The following is a 19102-nucleotide window of genomic DNA, read 5'->3' as shown; positions in this document are numbered from 1 at the left end:
CTCCAAATATATATATATATATATATATATATATATATATATAAAAGATTAAGCTCACTTTCACTTTCCCATCCCTACTGTATGATACACAGTTAACATCTCCCTACCCCCGCTATATGATTTACACATCCTCTCAATAATTTGTACTGGGATTTTGGTTAAACCAGCGTTCATATTGTGATGAGTATCAACCAGAAAAATCATGTAGTGTACTTAAATTACATTTCTGCCAGTCATGCCCCTTGATTTTCAGGTAAAGAAAGCTAAGAGGAGATAAGTAACTTTGGCCAAAACCATTTCACCAGTTAGTACCAGAACCAAGATCAAAAGCCAGTCTTCTAATTTCCAGTAAAATGCTTTTTTCCATGACATCGAGCTGCCTCTCAAAAAAAAATTTTTTAAGTGTAGTCTTAGTGAATCAATTTGAAGAAAAACCAAACTTTTACATGATTATATCAAAATATTCTTTACACTTATCTTTTATTTTACTCAAATTGATTTCCATGACAGCTCTTATTTCCTATAAACTAGGATCAAAGTAAATGTAGATAAGGATGCCTGTGTAAAGAATTTAGAACTAGAAAGAATTTAGTCTGGTTTTTCACTTTGAAAATGAGTAAAACTAAGGCCCAGAAAGGTTGAATGGTTTGCTCAGCATCACACAGCAAGTGAGGGGCCACACTGGGCTGAAATCCGGCTTCAGCTGCCAGGCCAGTCCTCACTCTGCTGCGTACCACCCTCCTCTGAAACACTACTTAATTCCTCTCAGGCACTTTCTTTCATTTAAAATCTGTCTCTTGGGCTTCCCTGGTGGCGCAGTGGTTGGGAGTCCGCCTGCCGATGCAGGGGACACGGGTTCGTGCCCCGGTCCAGGAAGATCCCACATGCCGCGGAGCGGCTGGGCCTGTGAGCCATGGCCGCTGAGCCTGCACGTCCGGAGCCTGTGCTCCACAATGGGAGAGGCCACGGCAGTGAGAGGCCCGCGTACAGCAAAAAAAAAAAAAAAAAAAATCTGTCTCTTACAGAGGCCTGACCTCATTCTCTATCTACAGTAAACTTACTCATCCCTAAAAATGACATTAAGACGTCAAAATAAGTCGGAAGTGGGGTATAAAGCATGTTTCTTAAAACCAGGGTTCTGATAAGCTACTGTGCTCAGCTGCACAACTAGAACACTACACTGTGTTAGCAACTGGGGTACGTGATGTCAGTGGAAGGGGACAGGATGAAAATATTCCTAAGTGTCATACAGCATTAGAGTCACACCACAGAAGTTAGCACAGACACTGGGAGGACGCAGGGGAAGTCTGGCTGCCACTCGCTCACCCCACTTCAGCCCCAGGGCCCCAGGTTAAGTTAGGGTCTCTGTACTTTGTCTTACGTTCTCTCCTCTTCCCTCCGATGACCCGTTTCATTGCCAGGTGGCCAGGTCACGGCCACACATACACAGCTTCACATCTGGAGTCCTCAGATGGGGACACGGAGCGAGATGAGTGGGGTTGGGGCCCAGGGAGAGGGGGCGAGCCACGCGAGACAAAATGCAGAGGGAACTCGCTGGGAGGGCAGCCGGGGCTCTGTCCTGTAAGGAGTGTGAGTTCCAGGGTGTAAACAGGAAACAGGCAGAGTCACACTGTTGAAGAAACTGGAGAACTCACACAAAAGAGAAAAATGACAAACTCACTTATGTTTTATTATATAAACCCCTCACCAATTACAATCATTCTAGGAATCGTTTGTGTCTAATTACCATGTAGCTCAATATCAGTGATACATAACATAATTTCTGTCTTATAACTATGGCCTAAATTTCATTAAAGAGCTTTACCCTCTGGTATTTAGTGTTCTAAGTTTGTTGCTCATAAAGCGACTTCACGATCTAAAATTCAAAGAATATCTTGCAAAGCAAAACCCAGTGGTATTCTTTTCTCCTCTCCCAAAATTTCCTGCTTTCCAGTTTGCCTCCTTCGGTTCCAGGAGAGCAGTTATCAGGCTTCCATATATTCTTGGTGGCATATACCCCGCTGGAGCCATTCTGCAGCTTTGGAATGGCCACAGAGGCAGTGCCTGTCATGCAGCCGTTCACTTATTCACCACACATTTACTGAGCTTCTGCGATATGCAAAGACCAGGTGCTAAAGCTGTTAACAAAGAATAAGTCCCAGTCCTGCCCTCTGGATGTTCACAGTGTAGAACTGATGCCACTTTATATATGTGGCCACATTTTCCAGTGCACAGCCCGTAGCACTGATTTTTTATCACTTAAAGAAATATTTTCTTTAAAAATGTATGTGCATGGGCTTCCCTGGTGGCGCAGTGGTTGAGAGTCCGCCTGCCGATGCAGGGGACACGGGTTTGTGCCCCGGTCTGGGAAGATCCCATGTGCCGCGGAGCGGCTGGGCCCGTGAGCCATGGCCGCTGAGCCTGCGCGTCCGGAGCCTGTGCTCCGCAACGGGAGAGGCCCGCGTACTGCAAAAAAAAAAAAAAAAAAATGTATGTGCATGTATGCATACAGTAAATGCATACTTTCTAGTTATTCAGTTTATGTATTTTGCCCACACGCTAAGTGGTGTTTTACACTCTCAGTCCATTTGAGCTAATTCAGCAGCCTGGAAGGGCCCCGCACCCAGTGAGCTTAGAACACAGAACCGTAATTGCTCTCAGCCGGTGAGTGACATACCACATTCTCTCGAGCTCTGTGTATGTGCAGTGCATATGGCTTATTTCTCTACGGCCTCGTGTTTTGTATTCTGGTTAATAGTTTTGACTCATCATGGTTGTCAAAAAGTGTGGGAGACCAGGGGATAACGGGGGGAGGGATAAATTGGGAGATTGGGATTGACATATACACACTACTATATATAAAACAGATAACTAATAAGAACCTGCTGTATAGCGCAGGGAACTCTACTCAGTACTCTGTAATGGCTTATGTGGGAAAAGAATCAAAAACAAAAAAGGAATAGATATATGTTTATGTATAACTGATTCACTTTGCTGTACACCTGAAACTAACACAACATTGTAAATCCACTATACTCCGATAAAAATTGGGGAAAAAAACAAGTGTGGGAGAATGCTGGGCCTCCTGGAAGCAAAGGAAGACTGTCTCGCTCGATGTGAAAACACAGGTTTTACAAGAACTCCATGTGCCTTGAGGAAATGGTTGAGGAAACCCAGGGTAAACATCAGTAGACAATGACTTCATAAACATTCAGAGTCTGAGATAATGAACCAACAATGGTATGAAGAATAACTGGAAGAAATGATGGCTGGTGACATAACCTGACTTTTGCATAAACAAAACGGAAAACCATTTGCCAATGTTTGATGATGGAGATACCTCTCCATGGGGGGGATGCTATGATAACTTGTCCAGTTAGCATTCCTATTTTCAGAAAAGAATTCCCCCACGCTAAATGTGTTTGCATGGAGTTGTGCTCAGTGCTTTCAAGAATTTTTAGAACCTGGGTCTTATTAAAACCCCCTTTTACTTCTCCCCACCCTAGTGGTAGGATGGCTTTTCTACCCACCCTTCCTTTTCCTAGCTACACTTAGCACCTCAGAGAATTCTGTTGACAGGGAAAACACAATAGTTTTTAAAACTGCCACGTATGGGCTTCCCTGGTGGCGCAGTGGTTGAGAGTCCGCCTGCCGATGCAGGGGACATGGGTTCGTGCCCCGGTCCGGGAGGATCCCACATGCCGCGGAGCGTCTGGGCCCGTGAGCCATGGCCGCTGAGCCTGCGCGTCCGGAGCCTGCGCTCCGCAACGGGAGAGGCCATAACAGTGAGAGGCCCGCGTACCGCAAAAAAAATAAAAGCTGCCAAGTAGGTTTTGTGTTCTGGGAGGAGCACAAGGGTTGGGTATGAGACTGAAATCACCTGGCCAGGAAACGCCAGGAGAGATCATTTAGCTTCAATAATAAAGCACGTGGCAGTAGATGTCTCTTGCCAGATCCACCTTGTATATAACAAAACCAAAACATTTGCATACTCTGTCGTAGTAGAAGTGGCCTTGCATCGCCAACCTTTTCTTCGGCTTTGGAGGTCTCATGGCCGGGCTTGAATTTACTCTAGCGTTGAATGTTAACCTTTTGAAGTCTCTGGAAAATAAAAGAGGCAAAATAGAAAAGGTAGAATATATAAAGACCTGACAGTTTGCCCTGCGTCCAACGTCTCGGAATTTAATTAGCAGTTGTTTTGTGAGAATGTTTAGAATACTCAACCTGTCCAGTGACAGCAGGAGGGGTGCTTGTCCGTGCCAGTAAACATGCCAATTATTTGTGGGTTTTTTTTTTTTTTTTTTTTTTGCGGTACGCGGCCTCTCACTGTTGTGGCTTCTCCCGTTGCGGAACACAGGCTCCGGACGCACAGGCTCAGCGGCCATGGCTCACGGGCCCAGCCGCTCCGCGGCATGTGGGATCTTCCCAGACCGGGACACGAACCCGTGTCCCCCGTATCGGCAGGCAGACTGTCACCCACTGCGCCACCAGGGAAGCCCTGTGGTTTTTTTAACCTGTGTTTTTGGCAATCACCTACACATGATGATAACAACATTTGTTTTCCCTTAAAGATTTGTTTGTACTTATACCATCTTAACCCATGAACTATTCTCTTGATTCCATTATCTACATTCTGTATCCTTAGATTTTCTGAAAGTCTTGTTCATCTTTTGTTCCTATTTCTATTTAAACAGAAGAAAGATGAATAAATAAAGACCTCTAAGTAAAGTGAGACGTGGGGGGATGGATGGATTATGCAGCCAGACCATTTTATTTTGGGCAGACATTCCAACAGCTCTGTCTGGACCAGAGAGCAGGAGAGAGGCAGCTACCCATAGACTCGACAGCAGGGAGTCAGCCCCGGCCCGACGGGTCCCCAGAAACTGAGCTGAGGCCGTGGTAGGGATCAGAGTCAAGCTGAGCCGGATCAGGATTTAAGAACAACGCAGAGCCAATGGGGCCATGTGTTTCCTGCCTCTGTTAGAAGATGACTGTCTGCTGACCAATGGCTGAGCACTGCCGTGCTGTTTGCCAATTATGAGCTGGCAGGAAAGAGCGGGAAGAGAGTCCCAGCAGACACCCAGCCAACAGCTTATCGTGGAGAGGATAGTACTCAGAAGATGAAACTCTTACATTCTGTTGCCAAGCTGCCTCTTACACATGCGTATAATACATATTTATTAAGCATCTATTATGTTCAAGGACGTAGGTATAAGCCACTGTGCCAAGCACTACTGTCCGATAATAAAAGGTAAAGTAAAATATTCATAAGTTGGTGTTTTGCCCTCCTGTTAGCCCAAGTCTGTGAAATCTATAAAGCATTGTTCATTTTCATCAGACTGGGGGTTTTTGTTGCATAGTAATGGACTGAGTGAAAAGAGTCATTCCAGTGAGGAAGATCTTTGTCAGAAACTATAAACACGGGGCTTCCCTGGTGGCGCAGTGGTTGAGAGTCCGCCTGCCGATGCAGGGGACACGGGTTCGTGCCCCGGTCCGGGAAGATCCCACATGCCGCGGAGCGGCTGGGCCTGTGAACCATGGCCGCTGAGCCTGTGCGTCCGGAGCCTGTGCTCTGCAACGGGAGAGGCCACAACAGTGAGGGGCCCGTGTACCGCAAAAAAAAAAAAAAAGAAAGAAAGAAAAAAAAGAAACTATAAACACGGATAGAGAAATAACATAGGATGCACATAGGGATGTATTCCAGAACATCACATCAGATAGAAGAAGGAGGGTGTTTGCGGTCACGGTTTCAAATACTTTAAAATATTTACCAAGCACATCACTTGTGCCAGAAAACAAAGTATGCATCATCTCTAGGAGTGTTCACGCAGAAAGGGGGACAGTAGACAGAATTAGGTTGAGTCTGGGGAGATGGGCAAAAGGTCCCCGAAGTCAGGAGGGAGGGCTGCTGGTCGACTTGAAGAAGCCTATGAGAAAGAACAGGAGTCCTTTCTGAGCCAGAGGCTCCACCCACTCCATCAGGGCAAGAGCCGCTCTGGGACAAGCCACAGACCGTCCCTTCTGCCTCTCACCTGTAACACCACAATCGCCTTATAAGCATTTGTCTTCAGGGCCAGGGAACAGGCCTAGCGTGCCCCGTGCCAACTCACTACCCTGTCCCCCACCTCAAACAAAGGAAAGAGGACTTTATTTCCCAATCAAGGGCACTTACAGTGTGAATGCCCTTTGGGTTAATTATTTAGTGCAAATGAATATCAGCTACAGAATAATTTTATAATATTAATGATCGAAAATCAGATCATCCCCTGCTTTTTTCTTTTGCGGTACGCAGGCCTCTCACTGTTGTGGCCTCTTCCGTTGCGGAGCACAGGCTCCAGACGCACAGGATCTGGACGCACAGGCTCAGCAGCCATGGCTCACGGGCCCAGCCACTCCGCGGCATGTGGGATCCTCCCGGACCGGGGCACGAACCCGTGTCCCCTGCATCGGCAGGCGGACTCCCAACCACTGCGCCACCAGGGAAGCCCCATCCCCTGCTTTTTAAGAACTAGGAGGGTTTAAAGAGGGCAGGAAGTTATTGAATATTTGAAAGCGAATGTTGCCACCAGCCAGGGAAAAACTGGAGATAAACTACTTACTTGATGGCTTTGCCAGAGATTGAAATTGGGACACATAGAAACTGCCTATGGACAATGGTATTTTTGTCATGCGTTATCATTGTATTAGCTGCATGTTGTTTATAAAAACTGGGTAAGGTTTTTTGTTTTGTTTTGTTTTTTAAACAAGCTGTCTTCATATGAAAGACCATCATTCCTAGGGTCATGTTATGTGACTTTCATTGTATCTATGATAGAAATTTCTAACTTTCTATCATAGAATAAGAATAACCTCAGACCATAATCTTTTAGGCAGATGTATTCAGTACCTTATTATGGTCTGTATTACCCTGTGCTGTGACTTTGTTCCACTTTATAAAACATCCTCCTGGAAGCAAAGATCCTGTTACATGTTATCTCCATTATCTCAGTGAGTAGTAAATGTGCCATAAACATACACAGAAATGTTTGAATAAGAAAATGGATGAGTGAATGCATTGAATTGCCTGCTAATCATCAAATTGTAGGCAACTGTACTGATATTATTATGGCAGTTTTCGATGTCAGAAAATTTAAAGCACATCTTCTCAAAGTAGGACATCCTCCAAAGATCAAGACCGTGGCTTCTGCCCTGCTGCCTCTCATTCATCCTGTAATGAATGAATCAATTAGTTTGCATGCAGTAGACCCCAAGTAGCAGAAAATCCAACTCACAGTACCTTAAACTAAGGACATTTGTTTTTTGCTGATGTAGAAGACCAGAAGCAAGTGACTCCATGGCTGGGTCAGCAGCTCAGCGGTGTCATCAGGGACATAGCCTCCTCCATCCTCCCGTTTGCCACCTTCTTATTGCCACATGGTCACCAGATGGAGACCACAGCACTAAGCATCACATTCTCACGCCGTGTGCCAAGGCAGCAAGCGCATGTATGTTGCAGGGGAGGGGAGGGCGGTCCGTCCAGGGCGATGAAAGAGCTCTTGACATGAGAGGAAAATCTTTCCCGGAAACCTCCTGATTTTCTTACATCTCAGGTCGCCTACCTTCCCCTAGATCGATTACTGGCAGAGGGGAATGGAGTGGCCGGGCTTCATCCCAGGTAACCGTGGTGGATCTGACCTCTGTTTAAAAAGGAGAAACAGGGAGTGGACGTTGGGGAGGCAGCTAGAAGCATCTGCTGTGCCACACCTAGTCTCCAGTTGGAAAATAAGAATAAGCTGTGTTGTCCAGTCAGTCCTCCAAGAACTAACTTTCCCTCCAAGATTGTATTCTGGCTATTTATGTCATTTTACTGATGGTTTTTAAAAATCATGAGTTTGAGGAGGAGCCTGAAATATATGGGCCTTGCCTAGAAGGGCTTTCATGAGTCATGTCCCTTCCCTGCTCTGGCTTTGGGTTGCTTTACTCTGGGACATTTTTATGAGTTATAATTTACAAGCTCCATGTTTTTTCCATTTTGATTCATCTGAAAGAGGACAACAGTTCTTATGATTATAGCACGCTTATCTGAAAGGAAGTAGGTTGGGTCAGCTGTGAGTGAGAAACACGTCAAAGGCCTTAGCATGTGCATCCATTTGCATCAACAGTTGGTAAGAGTCCACAGTACTTTGTGGTTTAGGAAAAATTTTGACCCATTTAAGTGAATACAGTAGGGTCTATTTCAGTAACTGGATTGACTCACTTGAGCTCTTTCTAGATGAAACCAACCCTCGAAGGAAATGCATTCCAAGTCCTTCGCAACACATCCTTCAAAGAATTCAGCAGTTTGTCAACTTTCTGAATGGCCAGAGTCTCTATAGAATCCTCTGTCCCTAGGAAACAAGCTTCCTCAAATAATAGGCCTACCCTAGTATCTGTTCCAGTTTCTGTCCTGCGTTGGACTGTCCTAGACTTCCTGCCTTGTAACTTTTATGAATCATTGTCAATTCACGTAAGAGACTCCCTAAAATGCTTTGGAAACCGTTTGTCAGGTGAGTTCCTCCCATCCACCTAGAGAAATAGACTCGTGTGAGTATAATGGCATTCATAAAATGACACAGAATTAGATAAACTCCCCAAATGCCTCGCTTTTAAGTAAGTATCCTTGGAATTTTATGGTATGTGTTTCTCTGGAATAAATCAGGTTTGGGCCGATGATTGTTTTTGTCAAGCATTTGTCAATTTTGAAACATCTCTAGACTCCCATTCGGGGTTGGTGTGGGGCTGACTTGTGAGCCATGCCATTCCCCAGCAGATGGCCTGGAAGACACACAGGTGGTAAAGAGCACACCAGTTCCTTTCTGCCCAGAAAGTTCATAGCAAATTTTCTGCCTCCCTGAAGGCCCATTAGAGGTGCCTTTGCAATTTTAAGAGTGTGATTTTGGAGGTAGCTGACGGGGGCTATTTGACAGGCTTTTTCTTTTGCTGTTCTCTTACAGCAGAATAACTGAATTGTCGTGAAATGTCTGAGGGAGATTGATTTTTGATGAAAGTAAAGTTACTAGACACATAGGACTTTGCTTTCTATACCTCTTCTGAGGTTCTTTTATTTATTTATTCATGTATTTATTTTTTATTGAAGCATAGTTGATTTACAATGTGTTAATTTCTGCTGTACAGCAAAGTACATATATATACATTCTTTTTTTATATTCCTTTCCATTATGGTTTATCTCAGGATATTGAATATAGTTCTTTGTGCTATACAGTAGGACCTTGTTGTTTATCCATTCTTTTATTTATTTTTAATAAATAGTATACACACACACATACCCTAAAGTGAGGAAAGGTGTTCAGAACAGTTATTCCAATAATGCTGTCATTGCTCAGACCATTTTTGGAACTTCCTCTTTAAGAATTGGCCTGTAGGAGTATCACAACTCTTATAAAGCAAACTAGTCTCATTATTATATAATTGCGCCTGGTTTTGACTAACGTCCCTTATTTACCACATTTTGAATCGTTGAATCAGCTAGAGCATGTCAATGTTAGGTGGAATGGGAGAAATTATTTAGTTGAACCCACTTAGTTTCTGATGAGAAGGTTGAGGCCCAGAGAAGTTAATTGACTTTCCAAACGGTACAAAGCAAATCAGCAAATAGCTCATACCAGAAATCGGCTCCAAGTATCCTTTAGCTATTTATTAAATATCAAATCTATTTTTAAAGAATACAAAATGGCCACCATTAAAGATATTCAAATAGAATCTGCTGTGGATTCTGCAGATCCTTCCAGAAACAGTCCAGAAGTGTTTTGAGCAGCATTATTTTAATAAATGTGTCTTTATGTATGAAAAATAAGCTTACCATCTTATTATAATAAATGTATTTCCATATGTAAGTTCCATTATATTTGTTTAAAAAAAAGTCAGACTGTAGTCGTAACTTTTCTGTAGATTTCTTAAAATAACAACAGAATAAAACTCTATCGCAATTTTGAAATCTTTCTTGTTTTTCTCATTTCTCACGGGAAACATCTATAAGATACTGCTAAGATAACCAAACATTATCTCCCGGGCTGAGGCAAGCTTGTCCTTGTGCTGTGCTGTCTGGTGAGATACCTGCTTGGCTACATGTAATTTAAACTTAAATTTTAGTTAATTAAATAAAACTTAAAAATCACATCCTCGAGTACTCAATAGCCACATTGGGCTAAAAGCTACCATGTTAGACATCTCAGTTATATATATTTCCATCAACACAGAAAATTTTCTTGGTTAGCGCTGGTCTGGAATTCTCATAGTCAGTATACATATTTTAATTTACTGATTATCTCTTACACTGCCTCTAGAAAAGCTGGAAAGTGGTGGCAAGTTTGGGGGACAGTATTTTAAATGCTTATTTGTTCTCTAAATGTTGCTAGCTATTCTGCATAGTTTAATTTTTAAAAAGAGGAAAAAATTATTTTCACCCACTTTTTCGAGCATGATTATATGTGTGGAATTCATATCAATTGTCATGTCCTGGCTGCAAAATTTTAAAGCATGCTGAAGTTATGGCAAAAACTCTGTTAATGATGCCAAAGCTAAGGGTAGAAAGATCTGGTTACTTAAAATCTCTTTACGATGTCATAACATTTGAAATGAACTAATCCAGACATAAGACAATGGAAGTTAGGTTGAATTCGTTCTTAATAGCCATTTTATTTGCAAAGGGCTTAAATTATCTACCTATCTTCGTTAATCCCAACATCCAGAATGAAAAGTCCACTTACTAACAGGGATTGGGTCAACTCTCAAGACTGACCTGGCATCATGCTACAGGTCTATTTGCAGGCTCTCCTGTTCCGCTGTAAGCAATTTGAGGACAGTGACCAATCCTCCATGGCTTTTGTTGGCCCCATGGTAGTTCAAGTGAAGTCTTGCCAATACATTTCTCCTTAAGTGTTATTTGAACAAATAAATAAATGTTCGATCTGGTCTGCCTTGAAAATCATTGTATTTGGGAGCAGGCTCCTAGGGCACATGGATGTGGCTGCTTCGAGTTCTTTTCATTGTGGAGTAATATCTACTGAGCTGACTGCTAGGATGGAATTCCTGCGTGGTTATCAGTCCTTTTGGTGAATCTGTGCCGAATTAAATTAAGGACCAATGAATGAGCCACAGGCTCTCTAAGAGGAAAGCTAGTGCTGCGTATTCTGTTTGATTTGCAGGAATAGTTAATCCAGTTTCAAAATTGAGATGAACTAGGAGAGCTATAAATACCATAATAAAATTAGAGTGGGTCCAGGAAATAAATAAGCAATTTTCAGTGTCTGTGTGTATAGCATATATCACTGAAGCACACAAAGATACATTTTCTGTTTTTCTTTTCCACATATTTTATATAAAGTGGCATTTCTCTGAGCAATGCGATTTCTTGGAAAATTAAATAGGTAAATGTATATCTGCTGTGACTCGGCTGGACCAGCTGGGTAGTGATCCTTTTAAACCATGGAGAGCACTCTCAGTCAGTCTCTGGTGAGATCCATTTCCCCTGCTTCCGGTGGGTCTTGTTCTTTATGTAAATGCTCAAGGCATACTCTGCGCTAGAAGAATTCTGAAGCTGTAACCCATTCCAGCACCTTTTCTTTAAAGAATATTTTTTAAAATTAAACTTGTCTCCTTCCCAACTAAATGGATGTAAAATCCGGTGAAACTTTTGCCAGACACTAACAGCATCTGTTGTGTCCCGTGGCCTGAGGTTACGCCATACCTTAAGGACTTAGGGGGAAACAATTCTTCTTTCTGTCCTGCAGCGCCTGGTGTTGGTCACGGAGAATGATAATGTCTTATTTCTTCATTTTTAGATAACAATCAACAGAGAGAGCGGTGAAGACGTGAGTTCCCCCAAACACGGCAAGGAGGACCCAGACAACATGCCACATGTGGGCGGCAATACTTGGGCTGGTGGCACAGGTTCGTAGCGTGGCATTCTCCTGGGTCAGGCTTCCAGAGACTTCACAAGCCCTTGTGGACATCACAGCAGCCCCAAGAAGGCTCTCCCCTGTTAGTCGGCTGGAGTGTGCCTTTGCCCTCTGTCCCAGCATGACATCAAGACACGGAAAAACCCTGGCATTTGGAATCCCGCAGACTCTGCTACCCTCTGACCTAAGACCGTTCTGGTCCTCCCAGGGTTGCCTCATCCATAACAGGGGCATAATATTAACTGCCTCACAAGCTTGTGATGAGGATTCAATGAGATTATGATTGTAAAGCGCTGAGCTCGAGACCTGGCATGAAGAATGTATTCATTAAAAGTGTTAATCCCCTCTTTTAAATTCCATGCCCTTGGGAATCATGCCAGAAATCGACTGTACATTCTTTCTTGACCAGCTGACTTTGAAAAGAAATGGTCCCGGTCCTTCACATCTCAGAAGTGCACATGTTGAGGATGCAGGGTTTTGAGATAAGAGGGGTGGTTGTGGTCTGAACCGATGACTGGGGTCCACTCCTTCCTCTTGGCTGCCCGAAGAGAGCATTGTTCCCACAGCTGCTGCTTTCCTCTTTCCTCTGCGGCAGCTGGAGCAGACACATCTGCAGAGCCGCAGGAACAGGGCCAGACTGTGTGCGCACTGTCTGATCTTATCACGGCCATGAGCGGTGCTGGCATGAGCTCGGTTCTTCACCTTCCCTGAGGTTGGTCTGTGCCTCTTGGCCTTGACAGCCTCGGGAGGAAATGGGTTTCTGTGTTCGGACAATGTGCTATCAAATCGACCTGTGGACTCCTTGCCTGCTCTGTTTATTAATCAAGCATCAGCTTGAAAGAGAGGATATTTTGAGAAATGTCCTTTGATCTGGAAGTTAGTGTCAAGCCAGCAAGATTTAATCCATGTGGAATGCATTGTGGGACGAGCTGACCAGTTGCAGGTTTCCCAGCAGCAGGCTTTTCTGGAGCGGACGTTCTCACTTGTTATTCAGCTTGTGTCTACTAGCTCACGTATCTGTCCAGGCTGAAGACCCTGCTTTTGCTTCCCCCAGCCTTTATTTTTCAATTTATCAAGGCTCTTTTGCTGCAATTTTTTTTTTCTTTGTCACTGTCTTCCCTCAGAATTCTCTATATTGAACTGAGCTCTGACCCAACAACTCATTTGATTACTTCTTCGTCATCAGAACCCGTCCATTGCCTCTCTCCCTCTTATCTTAACAGATTTAGGATGTTCAAGGTTAGCTTCAAGATTATGCCTTGAAGTCTGGACTCTCTGGCAAGCATTTTCATTTAAGAAGTTCAAATTAAAGCCTCTTGGAAGTGGAGGACGTGAAGAACTCTGTCCTCATGCCCTCTCCAACCCCGTATGACTTTGCCAAGGGACCGTGCTTTCCCATGCTGTCCATCACTCACACCAGCCCCTAAATGGTTGTGGGTCCTTTCCTCGTTTCACCAAAAACGATGTCATCTCGGCGCCCTTGAACTTTTAAGCTCTAATTCATGACCCACCCATACCTCCAGGAGGAAGGGAGTCAGGTCCCAGAAACCTGACTCTGTATCTCTCCATCATTGTCCAATTACCAATCCCCTCCACCTATAGGCCGTCCACGAGTGACAGCCAGGAATCACACACATCCAAGACGGAATTTTCCACCAGCGATTTCTAAATAAAAATGAAATAAGATGTGCTGGAATCAAAGGATAAATATACTATAATTAATAGGCTGTTCTCATGGTATTTCCCAAAAGGAAATGACCTACCTGGACTTTTATAAGGGAAGCCGAGTATGCTGAGTTCTTGCTTTTAACTTATCCTTCAAGGGAGAAAAGAAAAATGTAGCATAATTTAACCAAAGCCTAAAAAGTTTCAAAATTTCCACTTTCTGAAACTTAGAAATGACCTCATTCTATGTGACTGGTAGTTGTGTAAATAATAGTAAGAGCAGTCACTTATAGAGCTCTTATTTTGTGCCATATACTGTTCTGAGCATTTTAGCCGCATGACAATCCCATGAAGTAAATAATATTAGTACCCCCATTTTACAGGTGATGAGACTGAGCTACAGAGAAGTTAAGGAACTTCTGTCAAGGACCCATGACTGGTGCATTGGAACCAGGATTCAAACTCAGGCAGTCTGACTTAACTATAGAATACTGTACTATATAATACTACTATACTATACTATACTATACTATGATATAATATTCAATATTATGCTGCCCCTCCAATATTGGATTCTCTTCTAAGTTCCCAAGTTATTTGTGAATGAACAAAAGAAACTGATTACTAATATTTTAATCATTATAAAGCAGGGGTAATAAACTGGTAGCCCAGGGGCCAAATATCTAGCCAGTCTAGCCAATATATGTATTTTGGGGGTCAATGCAGTGTTTTAAAATAATATGAATTTGAATGTATTTAGACAAGACAAGTCTTCTCTAGTTAGCCAAATTCTCACCACTTCTTATAATATTACCTACCTCATCTTCTAGGCATTTAATTTTACATTAAAAGTTTTACAATATTACATAATGCTCCTTTTCAAGCATGTAAACTTGGGTTTGTATTTTAAAACTGTCCTGAAGCTGGCAATGTTTATCTGTTGTCTATTATTCTAAGCTAAAAGTCAAAGTTAGTATAATAATTGGCTTCTAATCTTGGCTCATGCACTGATACGAGGTCATGAGTAGGTGACTTAACCTCTCTGTGCATTATTTTTATCATTTGCAAAACAGAGGAAACAGGATCGATAGCCTGGTCATCTTTCTTTTATTTTAAGGAAAAATGAGGTTACATGTGAGGCAAGAGGAGTGTCGTTCACCGAATTAACAAATATATACTAAGTATTTATGATGTTCAAGCCTCTTATAGGTACAGAGCTACAAAGATATGTAAAATATAATCCCATTCACACTATCGGTGACAAGAGAAGAAAAATGAATTTTAAAGAATAACAGATAGTGCATAGGAGTATTGATCCCTGTGAGGTAGAGTCATCAGGTGAGGGGTCATGGAATTTGGACTGAGCCCTGAAATCTGTGTGGGATTGGCTGGATGGTGAAGAAAGCGTCCTTGATAGGGGGATGCCCTGTGTTTCCAGAAGAAAGTCACTTGAATATTTAATTACTAGTTAAGTACAATTAATATACTGCACAGGACTGCCTTAAAGCCATGATCTGACTTCTGTTTTGTGATCTGGATCAGACTAATCACCTGGACTTTCTGGTTTCCTCCCAGGGGGAAGAGACACTGCAGGTCTGGGCGGCAAAGGAGGTCCTTACCGGCTGGATGCAGGCCATGCAGTGTACCAGGTCTCTAAGGCTGAGAAAGATGCGGTTCCTGAGGAGGTGAAGAGAGCTGCGAGAGAGATGGGCCAGAGAGCGTTTCAACAGAGGTGAGTGGACGCCACTGCATGCGGAGCAGTGTCGGCCACCGTGGTGAAATGTCAGTGGACCCTCAAGTAGACCCCAAATTTGTGTGATTCTATTCCTCATGCAGCAACTTGGACCCACAAACGGAAATCCGTAGCCACCCCCCTCCCAGTGGAGACAGCCGAGTGAACATAATCTCCCACCCTTTCTACTCAGGCCCTTTTAAATGTATTAATTACATATGGTCTTACAGAGGAAGGGCTTGAGCGCGTTAGAAAGTAAAACCAAAGATACTTTTCGGAGAAACTAAGGGTCAGATCATTCCATCCACATCTGTTCCCAGGCCACATAGGGAATTCAGATAATGCTGCATGATGGTCCCTTCCTGCCCTCAGGAATCTTGTAGATTCACGTGGAGACAGGACTAGTGTACACACAGGCGCTCACACTCACACAGCCCCTGGTTAAGTGCTAAAGTCACGTGGTACGGCAGTGTGCAGAAGGGTAAGGTTCGTGGGCTGATGTGAGGTGAGGCCTGAGCTCAGCCAGTATTTGGACATTCCAGGAAGGGAAAACCAAGGGACCAGAGGCGCCAGGGTAGGATGAGCAGAGTGACTATGGCAGAGAGAGCCAGCTCGCCTGTGCAGAATAAAGGGTACCAGCTGGGGGTGGTGGGGAGTGAGGTTGACTGTGAAGGCCCTGTCAGTGGGTGGAGGCCTTGAAATCCAGGCCAACCAGCCTGTAGCTTTCAGATGTTCTGGAACCATCCGGAGCCACGTTGATTGGAACCATCTAAAAAATGAGAAGAATCCGCATGATGCTTTCACTAGACATCCACATGTGTTCATCAGCTAAAAGTGAAAAATACCCAAGGAGCAGCAAGATCTCCTTCAGGAGTGAGGGCATAGACAGTGGTCTGGGAGGCAGATTCACACTGCTGTGCTCAGTGAAAGGCGCTGGGTGCAGTTCAGGAAAAGCACACTCCAGGGTATGTGAGTTCCGAAATTCCTCCCGGGCAGGACATCTGGTTTTACATTACGTGCTGTGCTTACACATCCTGCAAGTAAACAGTCCAGAACAATGGGGACACAAAAATGCAGGTCCCTCCTGCCACACCCTCAGGAAAGCCTGCAAGGTTTAGGACCCTCATGTACTCAACAGGTAGATAAGACAAGAGTGTCACTCCCAGCCCTTCTGCTGGCTTCCCCGGAGACCTCAAACAATTAATTTATTGTCACTGGGCGTCAGTTTGTTCTTCTGATGGTGACTCCCCTCTCCCTTCCTCTCAGAGAGGCTATGAAGACAAATCACGATGTTAGGAATGAAAGCAGTTTAAACTTCTCAAAAAAGGATGGGAGGAATCCTATAATACAAGGTCTTGTTAGAATTAAAATATGGCTCTACGTTTCGTATAAACAATAAATATTTATTTAGGAAAAGAACCAAATAATTAGATACACATCATCATCTCCTCCCCAAATGATGAGTTCCTATTGTTTCCACGCTGAAAACCTCACAAGTCCTGTCTCAATTTTTGTGTAAGCGGACAAATGGATAGAGGAGTTCACAGGGAGAAAAAAAAAGGACCTGTAAGTGCTTGATTAGAAGCACACGAGCCCTTCTCTGATTTCCATGATAAGGGTGAGGAATCTGGTTCTATTAAGGACCATCGCGCCACAGGGGAAAGAAAGTAAGGAGCATCTGTAATAATAAGGCAACTAAATTTAGTGGCTATAAGGGAGGAAAGAGAAAAAGTGGAGAAGGGAATGAGAAAACCAGACACCTCTACTAAGCGCTGCAGAGAAGAATCTAAGTCCGCGTGAAAGAATACTGGAAGGTGGTTGAAATACAGAGGAGATGGACAAGGGGCTGAGAAAGGAGCAGATGAAATAAAAGCACATGGAGACCCTGAGAAAGACAGAAAACACACAGAAAAATGTTGCTTTCTACTTTCGTGTAGTAATAGTCCTATTTGATGGGTATTCAATTTAGTACCTGCTAAAGAGTTTTCTTAAACTTTTTATTATGAAACTTTTTAAACAAAAACAAAAGTAGAGAGTAATGTATAATGAACCCTGTGGACCTGTTCCCTCAATCTCAGGAAGAAAAATCTGATTGCATTCCGAGTCCCCCATTCCATTCCAAGTTCTTGAAGCTAATTCAAGATTTTCTATCTTTTCATCGTAAATATTTCAGAGTGTGTCTCTGAAATATTTTACTTAAAGAAAATAAAAATACAAAACTATTATCAGGTCTTTAAAAAGTAATCATTCTTCACTGCCATCCAATAGTTTTGGATGCTTTAGTTTTAAAGCTATTTTGCAGTTTTAGGTATATGCAGAATGAGGTCAAGTCCCTGCATTTGTGCTTTTATAGAACCCTGTACCTTTTCTCCATAGCTCTTATCACTTTTTCCCATAGTGTTATTATTTGTGTGAATAGCTTATTTCTTCTCCACTGACTTCAAGTTCGTTGAGGGCAGGATATTTTGCCCTCTAGTATATCCCCAGTACCTACGCCCAGAACCTGGTACATGGCAAACACATACATATTTGTGGAATGAATAATACACACGTGCATACAAGTAATGGTGTCACCCTTTCACACTTAATTCAAAGACTGGCTAAAACCAGACTGACAGCCAGATCTATCCATCAGCCTAGAGGTCTACCATATTGCCTCAAAGAGCCTAATTCTACTGATGGGTTCTTGATATTATCAACGTAATATTTACTTAGCGTTCATTTGTATCTGGATTTCAGCTAGATAGTGGTTCCTACATATCAAGAATTGCTTAACTCAGGAAGAGTAACGGGTGGACAAGTGTAAGACATGTATAAAGCCGAACAGAAATAGTAAACCAATAAAACAAGAATGAAATAGATGACGAGGTACTTTTACATGCTTGGAAAAGCGTTTAAGGTGGACACCAACTGTGGAAACTGTACCCACTACCATTTGCAAAACTAATCAGCCCTACACACTAGATTTCAGCTTGTGTTTGTTTTCCTCATAATTGATCCAAAAACGACCTATACGAAAAAGTAAAATGAGAACTAAGATTCCCAGACTCTTACGTAACAATAAATATACCCTTTAAGAATATACTGTGCCAACAAAGTGCAGTCAGTCCACATAGATTACTAGGATGTGAAGCAGCTGTGCCCTGAAGTTTTGATCAGAGTTAAAGCAGCAGAAAGACCTATTCTCAGCTGGCTTTGTGGGTTTGAGAGTATTTGCACTGGGAGTCTTGTCTCAAACAGAGGCTAAAATGTCCTATTTTCTTTCACTGCTCCCTGCTTCGGTCTTCATCTTTCAGAATGTTATCAGCTTTGAACACCTTGTAGGTGATTTTTGTGAAAGCTGACACAGCTTGGAATATGATTTCCAGATCTCTTCATAATTAGAGCAGCATGTGGTGTGTTTTGGGTGCAACACAATCGTGCCAGAGGTATCCCTATAACTGGAGTTAATTCTGTTCTCTCTACAATGACCAGTCTGCCTGAGGTGACTTACTAATTGCCTGGCTCCTTCCTTGATGTGTGTGTGTGTGTGTGTGTGTGTGTGTGTGTGTGTTTCCCCTGCTAAGGACAAGCTATTCCTACATTTTTTTTTTCTAATCTCTCTTCTTTGGAAAAGTACTAATCTCCCTTCTTTGGGAGAGAGCACATTAGCCTCCCAGGTATGAAGGGGTTGGTAGCATGTCCTGCAGTGTCATTGTGCCCAGCTTCTGTCAGGCTTGATACTTGAGACATACCTTAATCTAATGAAAATTTATAGAGAGGTTTAAT

At 43.1% G+C, this 19102-nt stretch overlaps 1 protein-coding gene across 1 annotated transcript in view; it reads left to right on the top strand.

Moving 5' to 3' along the window:
* Positions 1-19102, top strand: part of VWA8 (von Willebrand factor A domain containing 8) — a 368026-nt gene that overhangs the window by 307801 nt on the left and 41123 nt on the right. The window contains exons 38-39 of the mRNA XM_007468612.1: positions 11821-11929; positions 15178-15334. Coding sequence (XP_007468674.1) covers positions 11821-11929; positions 15178-15334 — 266 coding nt within the window. The remainder of the gene's footprint in view (positions 1-11820; positions 11930-15177; positions 15335-19102) is intronic.

Source organism: Lipotes vexillifer, unplaced genomic scaffold (assembly GCF_000442215.2).
Source record: "Lipotes vexillifer unplaced genomic scaffold, Lipotes_vexillifer_v1.1 scaffold479, whole genome shotgun sequence".
Taxonomy (NCBI): domain Eukaryota; kingdom Metazoa; phylum Chordata; class Mammalia; order Artiodactyla; family Lipotidae; genus Lipotes; species Lipotes vexillifer.
Note: the sequence above shows the minus strand (reverse complement) of the source record. Positions and strands in the feature narration are given on the sequence as shown.